This window comes from Mus musculus, chromosome 18 (assembly GCF_000001635.26).
Source record: "Mus musculus strain C57BL/6J chromosome 18, GRCm38.p6 C57BL/6J".
NCBI classification, from domain to species: domain Eukaryota; kingdom Metazoa; phylum Chordata; class Mammalia; order Rodentia; family Muridae; genus Mus; species Mus musculus.
The window spans coordinates 76,922,084-76,942,551 of NC_000084.6; the positions used below are offsets into that span (position 1 = coordinate 76,922,084).

Consider the following 20,468-nt stretch of genomic DNA (forward strand, 5'->3'; position numbering starts at 1 on the left):
TTTATAATGAAACAAGTATGCTTTTGCCTTCTACATTTGGTGGTAGTTGGTATTTCCTTTTATTTATTTGTTTTTTAGAATCTCTCTTTACTGTTTGAGGATCTCGTACATGCATATAATAGTGTTTCTCCTCATCAAGGAGGCTTCTTTCTGCAGTAGGTGGTTGATTAAAACAGAGACCCACAGCAGGTCAACATGCCGAGAATAACGAACTGGGGCATCACGCTCTAAATGGGACAGCTACATCACAACAGGGGGGGGGGAGGGGGAGAGAGAGAGAACAGCATAGCACAGCACATGGATCATTGCAGCAGAGGAGGGGAGATTGTTAAAAGCCAGCATCTGCAGTGAAATCCTGTCTGCAGGGATAACGGCCCTAACACACATGAACTCACAGCGGCTGCGCCTGCATGCACAGGACCTGCTCAGAAGCAGGTTATCCAAGCATGGATCAAAGAAGGGCCCATGACGTCCCACCCACAACCCCCCAAATGTGTTTCGTGTGCCACCTTGAAATGAAAGACAGTTACACGTATGTTAAAGCCTTCGGATGATCCCGATGCTCAGCTCTACACGGCCTTCTTGGTCCATGTCCCACTCAGTGCGGAGTGTCTGCTGCTTTGCAACTGTGTGCAGTCTAGAACTCATTTTTCTTAGTCAGCAACCTCTCCCCTCCCCAGCAAAAGAAACATACCTGATTATCTGTGCTCACCCTGCCGCACCTTGCCCTTGCATGATGTAAAGTAGTCCTTCAAAGTTTAATAAATGCCTTTAAATTATTTTTAGATTTATTTATTTTACATGTGTATTTTGCCTCCATGTATGTCTGTGCGCATGTGGGCCCAGTGCTCTCAAGAGTCAGTTGAGGGCTCCGGATGCCCTGGAACTGGAGTTACAGATGTTTGTGAGCCACCACGTGGATGATGGGAACCAAAGCCGGATCCTCTGCAAGAATAGCAAGCGCTCTTAGTTTCTAAACCACCTGTCTGTTCCCTAAAGTTCAATAAATTCTTGATGAATGAAGAATAATGAACAAAAGGATGAATGGTTGAATAAATTACACACATTTAAGTTCCAGAGTTTTTTTTTTTTAATACTGATTTTATTTACTCTAGTGGTACTTTTGAAATAAAATTAGCTCGGTGTGGCTACTTAGGATTAGTTACCATTTTAAAATAGGTACAGTGACTAGTTTTTTTTTAATTTTTTTTAGAGAAACTTTCCATTTTTAAGCCCTATTTCCAGAAACACTTTATAATGCACAAGCTTTCAGCTTGCAAATGGCTTCATTTTGAGCCTTGTAGCAGAAATAGCTTATGCATGTCCACAACAAACATGAATGGAACTCACTTGTGGGGTTTTTCTATTTTGGTCCGATGATGACTCCAAATAGAAGCCATTTGGATGAATTCTGCTACCGTAAGCCCGTTTACACTCAGGGCTGCTGTTGTAAACAACAGGATTAAAAGCAAACTTCCTTCATTCATCATTGATTCCCACTGCAGACATAGATAAGAAAATAAAAATACTTACTAAATATATTACCAGGACCAAAAAAAAAAAAAAAGTTTAAAACAGAACATAATCCATTTTTGTCAGACTTCAACCTGAGTCTAAATTTTTAATAAGTAACACATAATATGTATCTCCATGGGCTATTTTTTTAATGACTGCAGAAATAGAGATGCTTAGATTTAAAACTAGGAAGAGAAAGGGCCAAGTTAGTAAGTTTTTTGGAAAAAAAAAAAACAACTAAGATCTAACCTTTGAAAAAAAAATTCCCACAACCCTTGTTGTCTTCACTGAGAGCAAGTGAAGGAGGTCTCAGGCAGCATAAAGATGACCATGCCCTTGTTGCTTAGTCAGCGTTTTCAGTTTCCTTCCGTGATTTGGCTCAGACAGGACACTATGGTCCTATGAAATGTGAGGAGTTCTAGGGGACTGATGGCCCATATTCTCCCAACAAAGAACCTGCTTTCATTATTCTGTTTCAGAAGAAATTCTTAGGATACTCTAGGAAGAATTAACTGAGAAAGGGAAAATCCTTCCCAGGACACGCAAGCTTGTTCAGCAGCCAGCCTCGCAGGGATGCGCAAGAAGTGATGGGAGCCCAGATCAGTTGATGAGAAGGCGTGACGCAGTTAGAATACCTATCCTACACTCTGTGGTTTATGAGAAGAAATGTATTAGCTAGAGGTTCTGGGATCCAGAAGTCCCAAGATTAAGGAACTTCTGTTATGACATCCCATGGTTGAAGGGCATAGACATGAGCCTGCCCTACTATGATGGACTGACTTTTGAAATAACAGTATCAATGGACTGGCTTTTGAAATAACAGTATCAATGGACTGGTTTTTGAAATAACAGTATCAATGGACTGCCTTTTGAAATAACAATATCAACCTATGCAGAGTCCTCAGACATAATTGTTTCTTAATAGCCCTGTAGCCATCCTGGTAGGAAAGGAAATACTGGAAAAAGACACACCTGGCTCTCCCTTTGACTATTGGTTGATTAAAACACTGGCCTCCAAAGAATTGAAATAAATGACAAAAGTGCTCCTATCAGCCAGAAGAGGAACTTGTCTGACAGGAAGAGACTTCACACCATTCTAGACAGGCTATCAGGGCACCTGGCAACAGGGACCAGAGAGAGACAACAATAATAGGTCAGTGATCGGCGGGGTCGCGCCTTGAGTAGGATGCTTGCTTACACTCAGGAGTTGTCTTTTATTTAAACCTAAGCCTCACATCAGTACTCCCAAATATGGCCTTGGAATTCATTAGAGCCTTTCACTTGTTCCTCTTCTGAATGTAGCCCCACTGACTACGTTTCTTGGCTCTTTAGTGCTTTTAAATTGGGATTCAGGAGGCAAGCAGCCAAGGCTAACTGTTTGCAGCTACCAGGGCCTAGACATTTACACTGAAAACCTCGGTCATAGGGCCAGTGTCTTAGTTACTTTTCTGCCACAGTGGCAACACAGCTTACAGAAGAAAGCACTTCCTGGGGGCTTGGAGTTTCAGAGGTGAGTCCATGACTGTTCTCTTGGGGATTTCTATTGCTGTGGCAAAACACCATGACCAAGACCAGTTGAGGAAAGACTAGCCAGCGCAACCATCATGGCAGGGAGCGTGGCAGCGGGCAGGCAGGCATGGTGCTGAAGCAGAGACAGAGAGCTCTTGCATAAGCCTGAAGCTGAGAGAGGGAATTTAGAATGGCATCAGCTTTTAAAAAACCTCAAAGCCCACCTCCTGTGACACGCCTTCTCCAATAAGGCATTTTAATCCTTCCCAAACAGTTCCACCCACTGGGAACCAAGTATTCAAACATGGCCATGATGGCCACTCTCATTCGAATCACCACAGATGGGAAGATGCTCATTGGGTAAGAGAGCTTGCTGTGCAAGCATGGGGAGCTGCACTCTAATCCTCTGCACCCACATAAAAAGCTGGGCGTGTCTGCCTGCGCCTGCAACCTCAGGGCGGACACATCCTGAGAGCTCACTGGCCCGCCAGCCTAGCTGAGCGTCCGGTGCGTGAGAGACTGTGTCAGGGGAATGAGGCAGAGAAGGATAGAAGACACCGGACCTCTTCCTCTGGCTTTAATTGCATGGGCATTCACTCCTGCAAACTCATGCATATCCACCACATATACATATCATGCACACACACACACACACACACACACACACACACACACACACACACACACACACACGCACACTCACACGCACGCGTACACTCACACACGCACGCGCACGCACACTCACACACACGCACGTGCACACTCACACACGCACGCACGCACGCTCGCGCACGCGCACGCACAAGTGGGCTACAAAGTCGATTACATCTCAGCTTAAGCTTTGGAGAGAACATTCAAAGCCCAGCATTTACTGAAGTGAAAGTTACCAGGAGCTACCGCTGGATCATATGCAGGGTATAAAAGTGAAAGCGAGTCAGTAGTGATCCTGGAATTTTCCACTCAAGTCTGGAGTTGAGTCACTCAAATGAGTTGACACATAAATCAGTTTGGGAAGAAAAGTCTATTTCTACTGGGAGCAAGGTAAATTTGAAATATCTAAGAGATACCCAAGAGGGTGGTCAGCTGAATTACTAGTCTAGAGTTGATGAGTGAGTTCTAAATGAACTAAATGTGAATGAAGTAAATGTGGGCCTCCAGGGAATAGCACTGTATTTGGGCCATTAGAATAAAGTGAGCATAGGTAGATCCAAAAGAAATCTACTGCTTTAAAAGTACCATAGAATAAACAATCCTAAAACTTAGTGACTTAAAGCTACCAACATTCAGCCGGGCGTGGCGGGGCACGCCTTTATTCCCAGCACTAGGGAGGCAGAGGCAGGCAGATTTCTGAGTTTGAGGCCAGCCTGGTCTACAGAGTGAGTTCCAGGACAGCCAGGGCTATACAGAGAGACTCTGTCTCGAAAAACAAAAACAAAAACAAACAAACAAACAAACAAACACTACCAGCACTCATTCTCAGGGGTCTGAGATTGGACAGGGAGAAACTGATGGAGGGGAGTCTTGTCTGTGACCCTGTTCTGTGGTGCTCATCCCAGTGGTCGTTGTTCTTGTTTGTTTTTGACACTATCAAGGCATGAAAAAGAAAGCAGGCCTATGGATGATCTCTTGAGGTCTCTACTCAAAGCAGGCACGTTATCAAGTTCTCCTCAGTCTTAGCCAAAGCTGGAACCTCAGGTTAAAAATCAGACAACTCTAAATTAAAGGCATCGATACAAACAAAGATTGTGTGTGTGTGTGTGTGTGTGTGTGTGTGAGAGAGAGAGAGAGAGAGAGAGAGAGAGAGAGAAGTGGGCTCAGTAAATGCAACCTCTCATGTGCATAAGGACAAGTCCTGAAACATAGCTCAAATGTCCAGTGTAGGCATATTGCTATTGTGCACCATGTAAAACTTATCCTTGTATTATTCAAACGCTGATTTCTGTACCTCCTGCCTCAATGTTGTGTAAACATTGTTCCCCATTTATTCTCTGATTTGTCAATAAAAGCTGATCAGCCAATGACTGAGCAGGGGAGAGACTAGGGCTGGACTTCCAATCCCAGCAAGGGGACGGGGAAGAGAGAGGAAGAGAAGATTCACCAGGAGGAAAAGGTCCAGGAGAGTGCACGGGAACTCACCCGGAGCAGAAAGAGCCAGATCAACACTAAAATGCAAGTATCTTGGGGATTTTTGGCTGAGGGAGGGGTAGCCAAATTATCTTAGAGGATTAGAATAGATTAATAATTGTTCAGATGTTGTGCTGTAAACTTGATTAAATAAATCTAATAGTCGCAGCCTTCTTTATTTGGGAGCTAGCTGGGATAAAGAAAGAAAGTATCACATAAAAATTCATATTTAACAATCAAGTTTGAACCCTATAACTCCTTTTTCTTCAAAAACCTCCATTTATCCTTTATCCAAATTCATTTATCCATTATCCAAACCAAATATGAATATTATTCTAGACATACACGTCCTATTTTTAAAAGATTCATTTATTTTTATTTTATGGGTATGGGTAGTTGTGCCTGGATTGTCTATTGGTGCCATTCATTTGTGCAATTCCAGAATCTGCCAGAAGAGGGTGTCAGATCCTTTGGAACTGGCGTTATAGATGCTGGTGGCCTTGGGAATGATCTGAACCAAACCCAGTCCTCTGCAAGAACAGCTAAGTGTCCTTAGCCACTGAGCCATCTCTCCAGCCCGATCCCATATATACGCTTAGCTATTGCTTCCCCTTGCAGAAAGGAACCAATTGGTTATTGAAGACCTCAATCCTTTGATTCTTATTAAGCAAATAAAAACAGACTCCAAATTAGTAGTTATAAAGAAAGTCTATGATAAGGTATTGTATAAAAACAAATGGTGTCATCTCCTAGCCCAGAAAGAATAGCCCAAACCAACAAAGCCTTGAAGGAAATGGTGAAAGGTTATCAATGTTTGACCTTGTAAAAAAAGCAGAAACATCAGATAAGGTGATTACAGGAACACATAAAACCTTCTCAAACATCCATCAGAAATTCAGCACCAAACCACGACCAGTTTAAAAGCAATCGACCTTCAAAAATGCAGGCTAACACATGTCTTTACTTACTGCTGTTGTTTGAAAGATATTGTTTTGTTTGTTGGTTTTGTATGGTTTTGTTTTGTTTTGAGACAGGGTTTTTCTGTGTGGCCTGGGAAGTCCTGGAACTCGCTGTGTAGACCAGGCTGACCTCAGACTCAGAGATCTACCTGCCTCTACCTTCCGAGTACCATGATTAAAGGCATGGGTCACCATACCCAATTCCTTTGAGAGATTTTAAAAACTGTAACAATCTGGGCTGGCATTGTGGCTCAAGTCTTTAATCTCAGCACTAGGGAGGCAGAAGCAGGTAGATCTCTGTGGGTTCTAGACCAACCTGGTCTACAGAGAATGCCAGACCAGCCAGGCCTAGACAGTGAGACCCTGTCTCAAGATAAGTAAATAAACTGTAACTTCTACTTTTTAAATATATATAATACAATACCTAGGCGTTTGAATTTCTTTGAAAATTAAGCAACAGTTTGTCTTAAAGGATATAATCTGCTGTTAACAGATTAGGCTTCAAGCCTAGAGTTTTTCAGAAATCATGAATCAAATTATACGGCAGTGGAACATGTATAGCATCCTATACATGAATGCCCTGCTGCATGCACACCTGTGTGCCAGAAGAGAGCATTAGATTCATTTATAGCTGGTCATGAGTCACCGTGTGGATGTTTGGAACTGAACTCAGGACCTCTGGAAGTGCAGCCAGTGCTCTTAACTGCTGAGCCAGCCATCTCTTCAACCCCTTTGTAAAAATATTTTTTGTTTGTTTGTTTGTTTGTTTACTATTTTGGTTTTTCAAGACAGAGTTTCTCTGTGTAGCACTGGCTGTCCTGGAACTCACTCTATAGACCAGACTGGCCTTGAACTCAGAGATCCATTTGCCTCTGCCTCCCAAGTGCTGGGATTAAAGGCATGCGCCACCACCACCTGGTTCACTATCTTATATTTTAAGCTGCTTTTGCTAGATTTTTTTGGAGCAGAAAGGGCCTCAGAGATGATTATCATCAAATTTTATAAATGAAAGTGGCAAAAGTCCAGAGAGATTAATCTGTTTTGTTTGTTTGTTTGTTTTGGGGGGTTGTTTTTGTTTTGTTTGTTTTTGTTTGTTTTTTGTTGTTTTTTTGTTTTTGTTTTTTTAATGGGGATAAGAGAATCGGTTAGTGTGGCAGCAGAAAGTATTGCTCTGGGCTGCTTGCTCCAGCTTCTGTTCCATCCTCCCAAGTCTTCAATTACTTCCTGTTTCCGTTGGCTTCCTGTTCCTACAGCAAAGCACTGGGCAAACTCCAGCCATCACTGTGAGAAACGTTAATGTATTCCCATGTGACCATGGGTCAAAGAGCTTGCTTTATTTTACTGTTCTAAAGTATTTACATACTGGATAGAGTTCGATCAAGGAGAGAATGATTCTTTATGAATAATGTTAAGATGTTATCTTGTAATTTTAAACATCTTGACGGTCTTCACATCTTCAGGGGTAAAAATCTGAATACAGACTTTTCACAGGTTTAGAAATGTGGGGCAGCGGAATTCAACAGAAACACAATACAAGCCTCAAGAGTGGCTCAATTCTTACAGCCACAGTAAATAATAAAGCAAAAATAGGCAGAAAAAAAAGTTAGAAAAACACTTACTTCGGTATGTAAGAACATTTTAAAATTATGCGATATTCTACACGTTATTTACTTCAGCCCCTGTCATTGAAGAACTGTGTTCCAGACTCTCTTCGGTCCCCTCCCTGGTCGCAGGCGCTGTGACTCCACAAACTACTAAGCGCGGGGCGGAGCTATGATGGCAGGGGCGGAGCTATGCCGGAGGGGGCGGGGCTGCTCCGTGATCGCGTTTCGGGCCAGGCGGGCTTCCGTAGCTGGACGCGGACGGTGGCGGCGCCACGTCCCGGGCGGTGTCCGGGGAGAAGTCAGTCGGGCCTGGGGACAGTTTGAAGTAACTATGGCCTTCACGCTGTACTCCCTGATGCAGGCGGCCCTGCTGTGCGTGAACGCCATCGCCGTGCTGCACGAGGAGCGCTTCCTCAAGAACAGTGAGTGCCCGGGCGGGGGCGAGGGGGGCAGGCGCTGGGAACCGGGGCGGCCAGGAGAGGGGCGGCCCTGCGTGGCGATCTGGGGTCTGGGGCCGGTGGAAGAGGGACCTGGACTCTATTGTGCCCGCCTTCAATTCGCTTAGTCATTTACTTGCGTTTTCTTGTTGCCGATTTACAGGAGAAAAAGCTGGCATGTGAGTTTTGACTTAAATGCTGGGGGCAGAGGAGGAGGGATATGGCTTTTTTTTTTTTTTTTTTTTTTTTTTCCAGAGTGCTTGTTGTTGGAATGATTGATGGGAGAATGAATGATGGAGAACAGTAGAGGTTGGTGGTATTTGGGTTGATGGGACCAGGAGGGAGCAGGGTCTCCAGCCATTCAATACGTACGCCCCATTGGGTACCTACAGTGAACCAAGGACTGGAATCAATGAATACAGAAACGAAGACACGCACACGTTATGGTTTCTGCAACTTGGCAATCAAATCTTCATGCCAGCCGGGTCCAGTTGCTTCATGCTGTATAGTGAGACAGGACTGCGCGATGTGAGTGATTTGTTGAAGTTTACCAGCTGTGTTCTCAAACCCACAAGGAAGAATGATGGGTCTTATATATTACTTAGGAAGAGATGAATACAGAAACGTACCAGACCTATGTTACAGAGGCTGGTTACACCAATCATCTGCCCTTAAAATGGAGTTTAATCTAATTTGAGATGAGTAACAGATATGCCAAATATTAGAAACATGTAGCTATCTAAAGAAAAATGAGAAGCTGGAAAGACCTGGAGGAAGTGAGTCTGACCTGAAGTCTGATACATGAATAAGTAGTAACTAGGTGAAGGAAAAGGATTGGGAAAAGTCTGGAGGCCAGAGCCTTGCGCAGTGTCACCCTGGCATGAAAACCAAGGCAGGTGAAATAGTTGTGAATGGGGACATGGCCAGATTTCTGTTACGGAGTCCCTGTTCGGGTTCACTGTGGAGGAGTGAAAGGAAAGGAGGAGTGGATTTGGAAAGGGCAGTCTCAGATAGGGAGGTGGAGTATGGCCCTGATGTGTGCAGGATTTGTGTTAGGTGTTTTACATACGTGTGTGTGTGTGTGTGTGTGTGTGTGAGAGAGAGAGAGAGAGAGCGCTTGAGGTCACACCACAGCTCTGTGATATAGTTACTGTTTTTATTGCAGCTCTACAGGTAAGGAATCTAAAGCAGGAAATGATGGTTAGTTAACTTGTAGGTCACGTGTGTAGAAGGTGGCACAGTGGAACATGCTAACTCCAGAGTCCCGTTCTTTATCTCTAGACTATACAGAAAACTTTGTGATCATGGGATGGGTTGAATTGTGTTCTGACTCTGTGGTACCTGTGGCTGCTACCTTATTTAGAAATGCCGCCTTCGAAAGTTTATAATTACATTGAGCTCTTCATAACTGGATTGGGTGATGGCCTATCTAATCATCAGTGTCCTTACAAGGAGAGCGAGCTACAGAGGCAAACAGACACGCACTTCAGGAAGAAGAGAGTGGGACCACAGAGGCAGAGGTTGGAGTGGCTCGGCTTCAAGCCAAGGAACCCAGGAGCTCCAGCAGCTCCCAGACAGCTGTTCCTGGAAGTGTGGGCAGGATTACCCATCAGTCGCCAGAGGAGTAGGCTCTGCTGGATTCTGGCCTCTAAAACTGTGGGAAAGTGATTTCTGTGGTGTGAGGCATTAGCTCCTGTTGCTTTGTTCAGGCAGCCCTAGATTCAGACCAGAAAGCAAGATAGTGTGTTGGAGAGGCTTGAAATGTTAAGGCCAAACTGAGCTATAAAAATGAAAAATGAACACTGCGGGCTAGAGAGATGGCTCAGCGGTTAAGAGCACTGACTGCTCTTCCAGAGGTCCTGAGTTCAATTCCCAGCAACCACATGGTGGCTCACAACCATCTGTAATGGAATCTGATGCCCTCTTCTGGTGTGTCTGAAAACAGCTACAGTGTACTCGTCATATATATAAAATAAATAAAAAATCTTTAAAAAAATAAAATCTTAGTGAGACCCTGTCACAGAAAGCCAAAGGAAGGCTAGACATAAGCCTAGACATAAGTAGAGTGTTTGCCTCTCGTGCATAAGCCCTAGGTTTATTTAGTCCCTGCGACCCACAGCCACATATAAAGAACGTGTTAGACTCTGGCAGTGAGGGAGAAAAGATAAAGCCAAAAACTTCTCCTGGTTTTCTGGTTTAAGCCACTGAGTGAAATACCTATAGGTGTTAGGAAAAACTTGGAGGAGAATCGGATGACGGTAGTAGATCAGAAAGTAAACCGATCTTGAAATAAGTCTGGACATACCATATCCGCTTTGGGATTTCTGCACATCTTTGGGATGTGCAAATAGATGTAGAACAGTTAATAGTTGTTTTTAGTACAGATAGTGAATGAAGCCGTGTGAGGCGATAAAATTACTAGAAAAGGGGGGCTGGGGACATGAGTACGTGGTTAAGAGCACTTGTTGCTCTAGCAGAGCACCTAGATGCGGTTCCCAGCACCCACGTGATGGGTCACAGCCACCTCTACTCCAGTTCCAGGGATTCCTGCATTCTCTTCTGAGATCTGCAGGCACTGCGCACAGGTCCAGGGAGGCAAATAGAGTGCGAGCAAAAGGGAGCACACAGAACTGATTCCCGGGACTACAGATCTCCTCTACTGTGTAATGTTGAGTGAGGGTAGAACAGCTGGCGGGAAAACATAACAGACCAATCAGAAGACCTAGACAGTGGAGTTTCATTAAAATGACAGTTTTGAGCTGGGCAGTTGTGGCGCATGCACAGAAAGACACAGAAAGAATTGGTGCCGGGTTTGGTTGTGGTTTGGTCCTGTCAGGGAATGATTGTCAGCTGAAGGTGGAGCTCAGTTGGTAGAGACAGTGTCTGGGATGCAGAAAGCCCTTACATAAAACTGGTCACTGTAGCATGTTCCTACAACCCAGCACTTGCTGAAGGCAGAGGGTCAGAGGTCACGGTCATCCTCAGCTGCATAGGGGGATGGAGGCTGGCTTTGGAGACCCTGTCTCAGGAACAACAGAAACCAAGCAAAAGGACTCCTCCCACCCCCATCCCAACCAAAAAGATATTTCCAAAAGGGAATAAATAATGACTGTATAATAACATGAATTATACAGAATGGCAGGTTTGAAGGAATAATTGAGTCTTGACCTATCATACCAAACACCCAAGCCTGTTGGAAGAGCACAGAGGATCTAAGTGAGAATGGGGAAGTGCACCGGGCCAGCTGGTACGAAGCCGAGCAGTCCTCTGAGGGGGAAGTGAGGGTTATAGGAAAGAAGACTCAGAGACATAGGTTAGAAATCGGGAGGCCTAGCCAGGCAGTAAGTACTGCGGCAGCCCCAAGTTTAATTCTCTTAGGCTTTATTTTTATTTTATTTTATTTTATATTTTTGAGACAGAGTTTCTCTGTGTAGCCCTGGCTGTCCTGGAACTCACTCTGTAGACCAATCTGGCCTCAAACTCAGAAATCCGCCTGCCTCTTCCCGAGTGCTGGAATAAAGGCATGCGCCACCACCGCCCAGCCTCTCTTAGGCTTTATATACTTTACAGTATCTCGGGAAACAAAGTCACAAGCCAGCAGAGCCAATGGCTGATGTACATTAGATTTCTGTACCCATCCGGGGCCCTCCCTATTCCTCCATGTTGCTTCCTCCAAGATTAACAGAACATTCAGCCCCTTGCCCTGAGCTTCAAGTGTATCCCCTCTTACCGGTCCATGCCTCAGCAGGCCAGGAAATCTGCTAGTAGACGCTGGCCTGACTTGACTCTGCCTGACAACCAGGCTTTCACAGAATCAGGCAAAATGGCTCCTGACAGGGAAGCCAGGCTTCTGAAAAAAAACCCACAAACTTTCCCTTAGAGAGCATACCAAGACACATTATATATACTTAGGTGATTATTTTAAAATGTGAAAAAATGGGACTGGAGAGATGGCTCAGCAGTTAAGAGCACTGGCTGCTCTTCCAGATGACCCAGATTCAACTCTGACCACCTACATGGTGCTCACAAACACCCAAGACGCCAGTTCCGAGAGATCAAGCCTCCGAAGTCACCAGACACACATGTGTTACTTGGACATACAGACGAAATATCCTTATGCATGAAAGTTTTGTTTTGTTTTTAAGGTGGAAAAACCTTTCTTTGAAGCCAGGGCCTCGTGCGCATGAGGCCTATGTCTCCCACTGAACCGCACCAGGTCTGGAAGCAGGACTCCTAATGGAGAGCTGCAGGTGGTTGTGGGTGTGAAGACCTTCTTAAACTCACCTTCTAGCAGCTGTGGTTGGTGGCGATTGTGTAAAAACCAGACTCCTCCCATTCCTCTGGAGCATGCTCACATCAAACAGAGAAGCACTTGTTTTTGAGGGTCCATATTCAATCTCAGTAAAACAGTTTTAGAACCTGGGTTGTGTTCCCACCATGCGCACCGTGGCTCACAGTGCCCTCTTCTGGCTTCTGTATGCACGTGGTACATATAAATCAGGCAGGCACACACATACACATACGCCTACAAATAAAATACTTGTAACTTTCTTAGGAATATTTATGTAAACAGAAATCCACCAATGTGTTAAAACACCATTCATCGTGATTAAGGGGGATTTACCCAGAATTGCAAGATTGGTTCAGCATCCCATCATATTGATACCAGAAATCAATATTATACAGTAGGCGCAGGAAAGCACTAGTATTAATCACCAGGCCTGGGGAAATGACTGTGTTGGTAGTGTTTGCTGCAAAAGCAAGAAGTGGTGAGTTTAATCGTAGCACCATCAGTAAAGCCAGGTGTGCCTTGTACCCGGAATCACACTCTAGGGAGGCAGAGACAGGATGTGTCTGGGCTTGTTGGCCAGCTCGTCCAGTGTCGTCTGAAAACTACAGGTTCAGTGAGAGAATCTGTGGGGCATGATTTAGGAAGACACCTGATTGTAACCCCTCACCTCTGCATACACGTGTACACACACACACACACACACATACACGATAACAAAAATATACTTATCAAGCTGGAAATAAAAGGAAATACCTCAAATAGCCATACATCACCTATGAGAATGGCGCAGTTAACATCACACTTACCAGGGAGAGTCTGAATAAAGCCCTCTCCTCCTGTTCCTGTCTAACAGTGTGCTGGAAATTCTAGCTGTGGAAATTTGATAATTTGATAAGCAAGAAATAAAGGATCTACGTTGTGAGGGGCTGGGCTGGAGTGCGGCTGGCTTGGTAAGCCTCCCATAGACGCATGAGGACTTGAATCTGAGTCCCTCTCATCCACATAAATGCTGGGTGAGCTGGTGACTTGCCTGTAACCCTCCAGGCGTGGAGACAAGGGATGCCTGAGAAAGCTTGCTAGCCAGTTTAGTCAAGTGTGTGAGCGGGTTCAGCTAGAGACTTACCTCAATGTGTAAGTGGAGAGCAGTCAAGGACGACACATGACATCGGCCTCTGGTCTCCATGCACACGGGCGCACACAACTCCCTCTCACAAATGCACACGATTCTTGAACCAAACAGTTGAGATGCCCCAATATCAGTTAGAGAGAAACTGATAAACATCTCTTTCCCTTTGCCTTTCAACACGTCACGTGGTGCTTGTCTGCCGAGTAGCTGCACAGATCGTTTGCTCTTTACCCAAACTTCTGCCTGTTTTCATTCAGCAGTGTAGGAGTGGCAGCTGGGCTATACAATAAGCCAAGAGCTTCTTCCAGGTATGTCAGTGCAGATGCAGCTGTCTCCCGGTGACCCTGCTCTGGCCTGGGCTTTGCTTGTTTTGTTGAAGAATAGCTTAATGTTGGAATAGCTTAATGTTAGAAATAAGAATGTTAATGTCTTAGTTCCGGGGTTTCCCTGTTTCCATCTCCCATCTCACACTAACATTACTAGATGTGTGAGTGCTCCTGCAACTGTCTTTATGTGGGCACTGGGGATTTGAACTCATGTCTTTGTGGTTACACAGCAAGTCTTTACTCAGGGAACCTTGTCCCCAGACCCTAAAGCTGTTATAAGATTTGTTCATCTTATTGTTCATGTGTAATATAAATAGTGTTATTCAGAAATTCATGATCCTAGAATTCAAAGTATCTTCCCTTATTAACTCAGTCTACTATAATTCAGTTCAATTCCACAGGCAGGAATTTATCTTGTGTACTGTTTTTTCAGATGAACCTTTCCACTGTAACTCAGTTCAGTCCCACTGGTATGGGGGAGAGTGGAAACATGAGACAGGTGACTGGATTGGAGTCCCCGTCCTCTAGGAATCTGTAGTAAAATGGGAAATGCTTGAAAAGCCCTAGCCAGGGAGAAGAGTCTATCATAGGTGGGATTTGGGAACAAAGAGAAAGGTTTATTGTGACCTGGGCATATTAGGGAAGCCAGCTTTAGCAGTAGATAGTACTGGACAGTGCCATTGTCCCTTAGTGCTTATGGGGACTGGGTTCCAGCTCACATTAGCTGCCAAGGACCATGCAGGAGAAACGACAAACAGCTTCAGAACTCATGGAATGCAGCCCACCAGTTAGCACAAGATGGGTATGCCTTGGACGGGCATGGCCCCAGGACTACCTGTTCTGAGGACTTCATGCTGTTGTGGAGTTCTGCTCTGCTTGCTGCCCTCACATCCCTCTTAATCTAAGAACTGTATGAAAACTCTAGGGGGCCTCCAGGCCCTCAGTGGGCAGTGTCTCTGGCACTCATAGTAAAGGGCTTGATCTCGTTCAGGCATTGCTGCTGGAGCAATTAATGATTCAGTCACCACCCTAGGAAAGAACTTAGAGATGTAGATTGTCAGCAGCGACCACCACCCTTAGAAAACAGTTGGAAAAATACAATTGTTAGTGAAGCTAGGTTGAGCTGTTTTTGCTACTAGTTCTGATGTCTTAGGGAACACTTTGAAGTACAGAAAGGCACTCTTATTAGCTAAGCCAGGGTCAGGGAACAAAAACAAGGGCAACACTGGCTGACGTGACTCTCACTGAGGCTGGACTGGGGATGATTGATTTCTTATACCCACTTTTGCCCTCATCTTCCTGATACGATTTAATAAGAATTGTTGATGAGTAGATGTGCATTCTGAGGTGTAAAGTAGATATGACTGATTTTTATACAAAAGTTCAGATTTGTGATTCTCTTAAGATTCTTAAAGATAAATAATTATTAATCCTTACTTTGTAACTGCAAATTGCTGCCTGCCAGTAAGAGAAACTGGCTGAGTAAACTCCCTTGCTGGCTTACACTTTGTTAATCTATAACAAGTTGCTTCATTACAAATACATGTGGATTCTTGGGAATAATTTGGTTTTTTCACCTGTACTGTGTAATGTTATTTCTTGTACAGGTATTGGGGACTATACTGTTTTTTTCATGGTCGTCCTCTAGAAGAAAACTAGAATGTAATCACATTGTAGTTTTTTAACTGCTTAAAAGATTTTGCTGGGATGTATAAGCCATGGGAGAAAGAGTAAAGTTGTTGGAACATTGTTCCTTCCATCTATCAACTATGTGTATGTATGTATCTATGTAAAGTTTGTGTGTGCGTATGCTGGAACTTTGTTCCTTCCAAATATGTATGCATGTATGTATGTATGTATTATGTAAATATGTATATGTGTATATGTGTATATATATGTAAAGTTTGTGTGAGAGTGTGTTGGAACTTTGTTCCATCCATCAAGTATGTATGTATGTATGTATATAATGTAAAGCTTGTCTGGGTGTGTGTGTGTGTGTGAGAAATGTTTGGAGCCTGCTTGTTGGAACTTTGTTCCATTCATCCACCAGGTATATATGTATATGTACATGTGTTTGTGTGAAATGCCTGGAGTCTGCTCGCTGGAGCTTTGCTCCATCCATTCTATGTATGAATATGTATATGTCTGTCTGTATGCATGTGTTTATTTGTATGTATGAAGTTATTGGCGCTTTCCTTTTGCTTCATTTACTCGGTGTGCATGTATGTGTGTGTGTGAATTTTCTTTCCTTTTCTTTCTCGCTGGCCCCAAGGAGTTAAAAGAGCTCAGAGTCTCTCACTGGCCAGAGGGAGTGCCAGCCCCAGGAAATTAAGCTTTCTTCCTCAGAAAAGAGAATGCTGAGTAATTTATCTAATCACTGGCTGCCATAGGCAACAACAGCCCCATCAGTACCTGGACCAACTCCCCATTATGGCTCTAAGTACTGACCTCCATCAGCTGCTGCCTCAGTTTACCCACCTCGTGGATGCCAAAGCTGATTCTTGGTAATTAACACATTCCAGATACCAATTTAAGGGATTTGCAGTCCAGTGAACACCATCACCCAATTCTGAGATGGAAGGCTCCAACTCTTTAAGGGGAAATGTAAAGGGATTGAAGCAGTGAAATGCAAGAAACATCTAATGTGACCAACCCTCTGTGGTGAACTGCTGTGAAAGGCAAAAACCACTAACACCCTTGAAAGCTGAAGGGCCAGAAGCAGACCCTCAGCCAGGCTTGGGACGGTGGGATGTCAGCACTAAAGTTGGCTCTTTGTTAAGTTGAATTTTAAATTAGTGTCATGCCACGCAGGCAGCCATATTTAACCCAATAAAACCAGCAAACAGCCTATTAAGTGAACGTTTCCTGGCGCTTGGTTTGGTTTAATGTATAAAAGAGACTTGTTCTCGGCCTTCATGCTTAGAGGTTAGCATGCCAGGAATTAGTTAAACTGTAGTCACGTGAGAGTGGAAAAAGGACCTGAAGTCAGGACTCTTTAGAAGCAGTGACAACAAAGGCTTTAAAGAACCAGCATATAAGGCCTAGGGGGTTTGTAAGTGGGGAAGTGACAGACGGAGGAAGGTGAGAGACTGGCTCACAGAGCTCAGCTCAGAATGGAAAATGAAGAACGATCAGTGTGCTCCCAAGGCCTCCAAATGCACTTTAAAATTTGCCCACTCAGGCGTTTTCATACTGATACTTGGTTAGATGACAGAACTCTTAGACTGAATTCGTAGTTACTCACCCTAGCACTGCATTTGTTTTTTAGTTCTTCATTGACAAAAGATTCTTTTGATAATTTTGAAAAAGGAAAAAAAAAATCAGGTTGTGACAGTTGCCATCTTTACTGAACTGAACACCATGAAATCATTTGAACTGTAGATTTTGTAAAATCATAGTGAAATGAAGAAAATATGGTTGTTGCCACTATCAAAAGAAAAAAATTAAAGAACTCAATATTTTAACTTTAAGATGTATGAGTTTATACTTAATATCTTCACAGGGCTCAAACTAGTTTTTAAAAGATGGCTAATGAGGGAACAAGACAAGTGCATAATACATTTAACTCAACTAATCATCTTTGTCTTGCACAGTTGGCTGGGGAACAGACCAGGGAATCGGTGGATTTGGAGAGGAGCCAGGAATTAAATCTCAACTAATGAACCTTATTCGGTCTGTAAGAACCGTGATGAGAGGTAAGAAGAACTTAGAGGACGTTATAAGTTACAGTCCGTGGTCCAGTTTCAGACCCCAAAGCGTGGGTGAATGTGAGCTCTCAGGTTCTCTTTGTGTGGAACATGGACTTCTGTAACCTGAATTTACTGCTTCAGAGTTGCTGGCCGCTTTCTTCCATTGCATCTGACTTCTAGGAAGTTCAGTGTTACTAGTACACTCTGTGTGTTTCCTGTCAGGGCAGAAAGACAAAATGATGTCCTTACTGCTTAGGAACTGTAGCTGCCATCTTGTAATGTAGAGTCATGAAGAAGTTTCCAAGAGTGAAATAAAGGCTCTGTATTGTATTGAAAAATACTTTGGAGCAACTCTTCAATCAAGAAAGAGTTCAGATACCTTGTATTTAAACAATGGGATTAGAGCCTTTTCAAACCTTAATCATAGCTTTGGGTTTATTGTTAATAATTTTATTCTTTTTGATGAAACTGCAGAACCTTCCTTGAACTGTATTTCTGCTCCAGTGTGCAGCTGTGTGGATCTGTCTGATCCTTTGTGTTCCCAGAGCTGCAGCAGCACCATCCAGTGGTGCCTCCAAACACCCAGACATATGGTGGGGTGGGGCATGGTGGTCCACACCTGCAGTCCCATCCCTTGGGAGGGCTACAGAGGCATTCCTGGTTCACCTCCATCCAACAAAAGAAAATGTCTTTGGTTTTATGGTCATTTATTTTTCTGTTATTACTATTACTATATGATTATGATGGCATATTTATAGATACTTCCATACTCCTCGGAAGCTATTTATTGCTGTTTAATTTTTTGTTTGTTTGTTTTTTATACTAACAAACTTTATTTTTTTCTTTTAGTGCCATTGATAATAGTAAACTCAATTACTATTGTATTGCTTCTGTTATTTGGCTGAACATCGTTGGGAAATCAGAGACTGAGAAGAAGAAAAGCCCCAGAAGTTACTTTCTGTTGTGACCGGAATATTCATGTTTCAGCAGGCTCATCTTGCAGTTGACAAAAAAAAAAAGAAAAAAAAAGTAAAGTTGACAATAAAACCAGAGTTTCTATCTATCTGATTTTTTTTTTTTTTTAATTGTAGTTGCACTTGTAGATCAGATTATCAGAGGCAGGAGCACTCCCGGATTGGAGCATACTTGTTTTAGCTAAAATAGGTAAAGGCTAGGAAAGGGCACAAAACTGCTGCCTTTGTGTCACTCCATACGACACCCTGTTACAGCTCAGGGATGGATTTAGATATAATCTGAGAGTATATAACTTCCTATATAAACTTAAGAGTTTTTTTAAAGTAACAGTTACATCTAGTTGACAAATTGGTATTTGGGTAATTTATTTTGAACTCTTTGGTTACCTCGTTTCTGCTATAAAGAAATTTGTAGGTAACTCTACGGGGCAATGCCGTGATTTCAGAGAGAATTCTAATTCTGGAAACCAGTTGTTTGGGAACTGTGGTTTTTACGATATTATTTATTAGTTGACCTGAACAGTGAGAGCAGACTGCTTACATATTTTCCTTTGTAGGAAGTCTTGCCTGTTTTACAAGGATTTGTTTTATAAAAATCAGTGTAACTGTTAGTTGGCAAAATCAGCCCATACAGTCAGACTAGCCTGCTCCCGTGACTGTCTGTTAGGAAGCCTTTGCCTTCCTTAGGTTGTGCTTCCATTCCTCGGCGGAGTGGCATGCTGTAGGTATGATTCTTAATTCTGTCTGTAGGTAGGTTGTTGATTCTAAGTAGCTTTCGTTTGTTCGTCTGTCTTATGTCTTAGACCAGCTTTGTGGTGTTCTTGGCTCATCTCATAATACTGTTGTTCAGTTTATATCAGAAGAGTTAAACTGTGCAAATATTGTATGAAATGTTTCAGTTACCATAATTTAAAGGGGTGGGATGGCATCTTTCTGTATAGAAAACTTTTATAAATAAAGTTGACTTTTCATATTAAGCGTCTGATTTATGCCTTTATATAGACCTGGCATTATGAGTTTGTTGATCCCTCTTTTATTCTTCACTGTAAAATTGCTGAGTAGAAATTTAATGAATGTTAATATTCATAATCTATTTGTTTCTTCAGTGAATTAACTGAATTGTTGACATAAATCAAGAGAATCCTTGCGTAACTTTTAAGTTACTGCTAACTGGGGCAGGTATTGAAGATCTCCTGGTAATGTCTCAATTGGAGAGAGTGGGTCTTTCCTTCAGTCTTCAGGGCTGTCAGCGGTACCAAAAAAGTGTCCTTGAATCCTTGGCCCCTCCCCTGTGAGGAGCTTGGTCCCAGGATGTTCCCTTGGCCTCAAAGCTAACAGGCCAATCTTGCTGACTCACACCTCATTTTATTTTATTTTTTTTAATTGTTGAAGATGATTGCATCCAAGTTTGAGCCTCAAATCAGATCTTTAAAAAGCAGTCAATTCAGGGCACTCCTGTTTCTACATACTGGGTCATACAATCTTTTCAAAAAGGAACTTTGGTCCTACCCCACTGCTCATGTAAGACAGAACAACATACCTTTCTATTAATTTAATTTGGAATAGTGTTCAAGTCTTGTTAACACAATGCCTGATACAAACTGTTTGATCTAGACCCGCCCTAGATTGCACCTTCAGACTGTAGGGTATTCAGCAATGGATGTATTTGGGTTCTCTACAGGAACTGAACTGATAGGATGAATGTGTATGTGTATAGGATGTATTAGCGTGGTTTACAGCCTGTGTTCCACTTAGGCCAACAATGGCTGTCTACCAATGGACAGTCCAAGAATCCAGTAGTTGTTCAATCCACAAGAGTGGATCTCTGAGCCAGTCTTCAGTATACGACAGAATACTGAAGAAATGGGCTCTGATGCCAGTGAAGGAATGGAATTGCTTGCTAGCAGGGTGAGG

The 20,468-nt window shown here is 43.2% G+C and overlaps 1 protein-coding gene and 2 long non-coding RNA genes across 3 annotated transcripts; 2 read left to right on the forward strand and 1 right to left on the reverse strand.

The window, feature by feature from the left end:
* Positions 1 to 819: 819 nt before the first annotated feature.
* On the reverse strand, positions 820 to 7,961 carry Gm32058. Its single transcript, XR_386361.3, has 3 exons — positions 7,727 to 7,961; positions 1,351 to 1,499; positions 820 to 945 (listed from the first exon to the last, which is right to left on the reverse strand). It is a non-coding gene; the product is annotated as a predicted gene, 32058 (long non-coding RNA).
* Ier3ip1 (immediate early response 3 interacting protein 1) lies at positions 7,944 to 19,531 on the forward strand. The gene is made up of 3 exons (NM_025409.3): positions 7,944 to 8,133; positions 17,485 to 17,586; positions 18,430 to 19,531. The coding sequence occupies exons 1-3, from the start codon at positions 8,043 to 8,045 to the stop codon at positions 18,483 to 18,485; spliced, it is 249 nt and encodes an 82-aa protein (NP_079685.1). The 5' UTR covers positions 7,944 to 8,042; the 3' UTR covers positions 18,486 to 19,531.
* On the forward strand, positions 8,142 to 16,770 carry LOC108167377. Its single transcript, XR_001782471.1, has 2 exons — positions 8,142 to 8,327; positions 8,541 to 16,770. It is a non-coding gene; the product is annotated as an uncharacterized LOC108167377 (long non-coding RNA).
* Positions 19,532 to 20,468: the final 937 nt, after the last annotated feature.

Coding starts and splice junctions, on each gene's coding strand:
- Ier3ip1 (NM_025409.3), top strand. CDS start 8,043: ATGGCCTTCACGCTGTACTCCCTGATGCAGGCGGCCCTGCTGTGCGTG. Junction 8,134..17,484: donor GGAGCGCTTCCTCAAGAACA/GTGAGTGCCCGG, acceptor TGTCTTGCACAG/TTGGCTGGGGAACAGACCAG. Junction 17,587..18,429: donor TGTAAGAACCGTGATGAGAG/GTAAGAAGAACT, acceptor TTTTTCTTTTAG/TGCCATTGATAATAGTAAAC.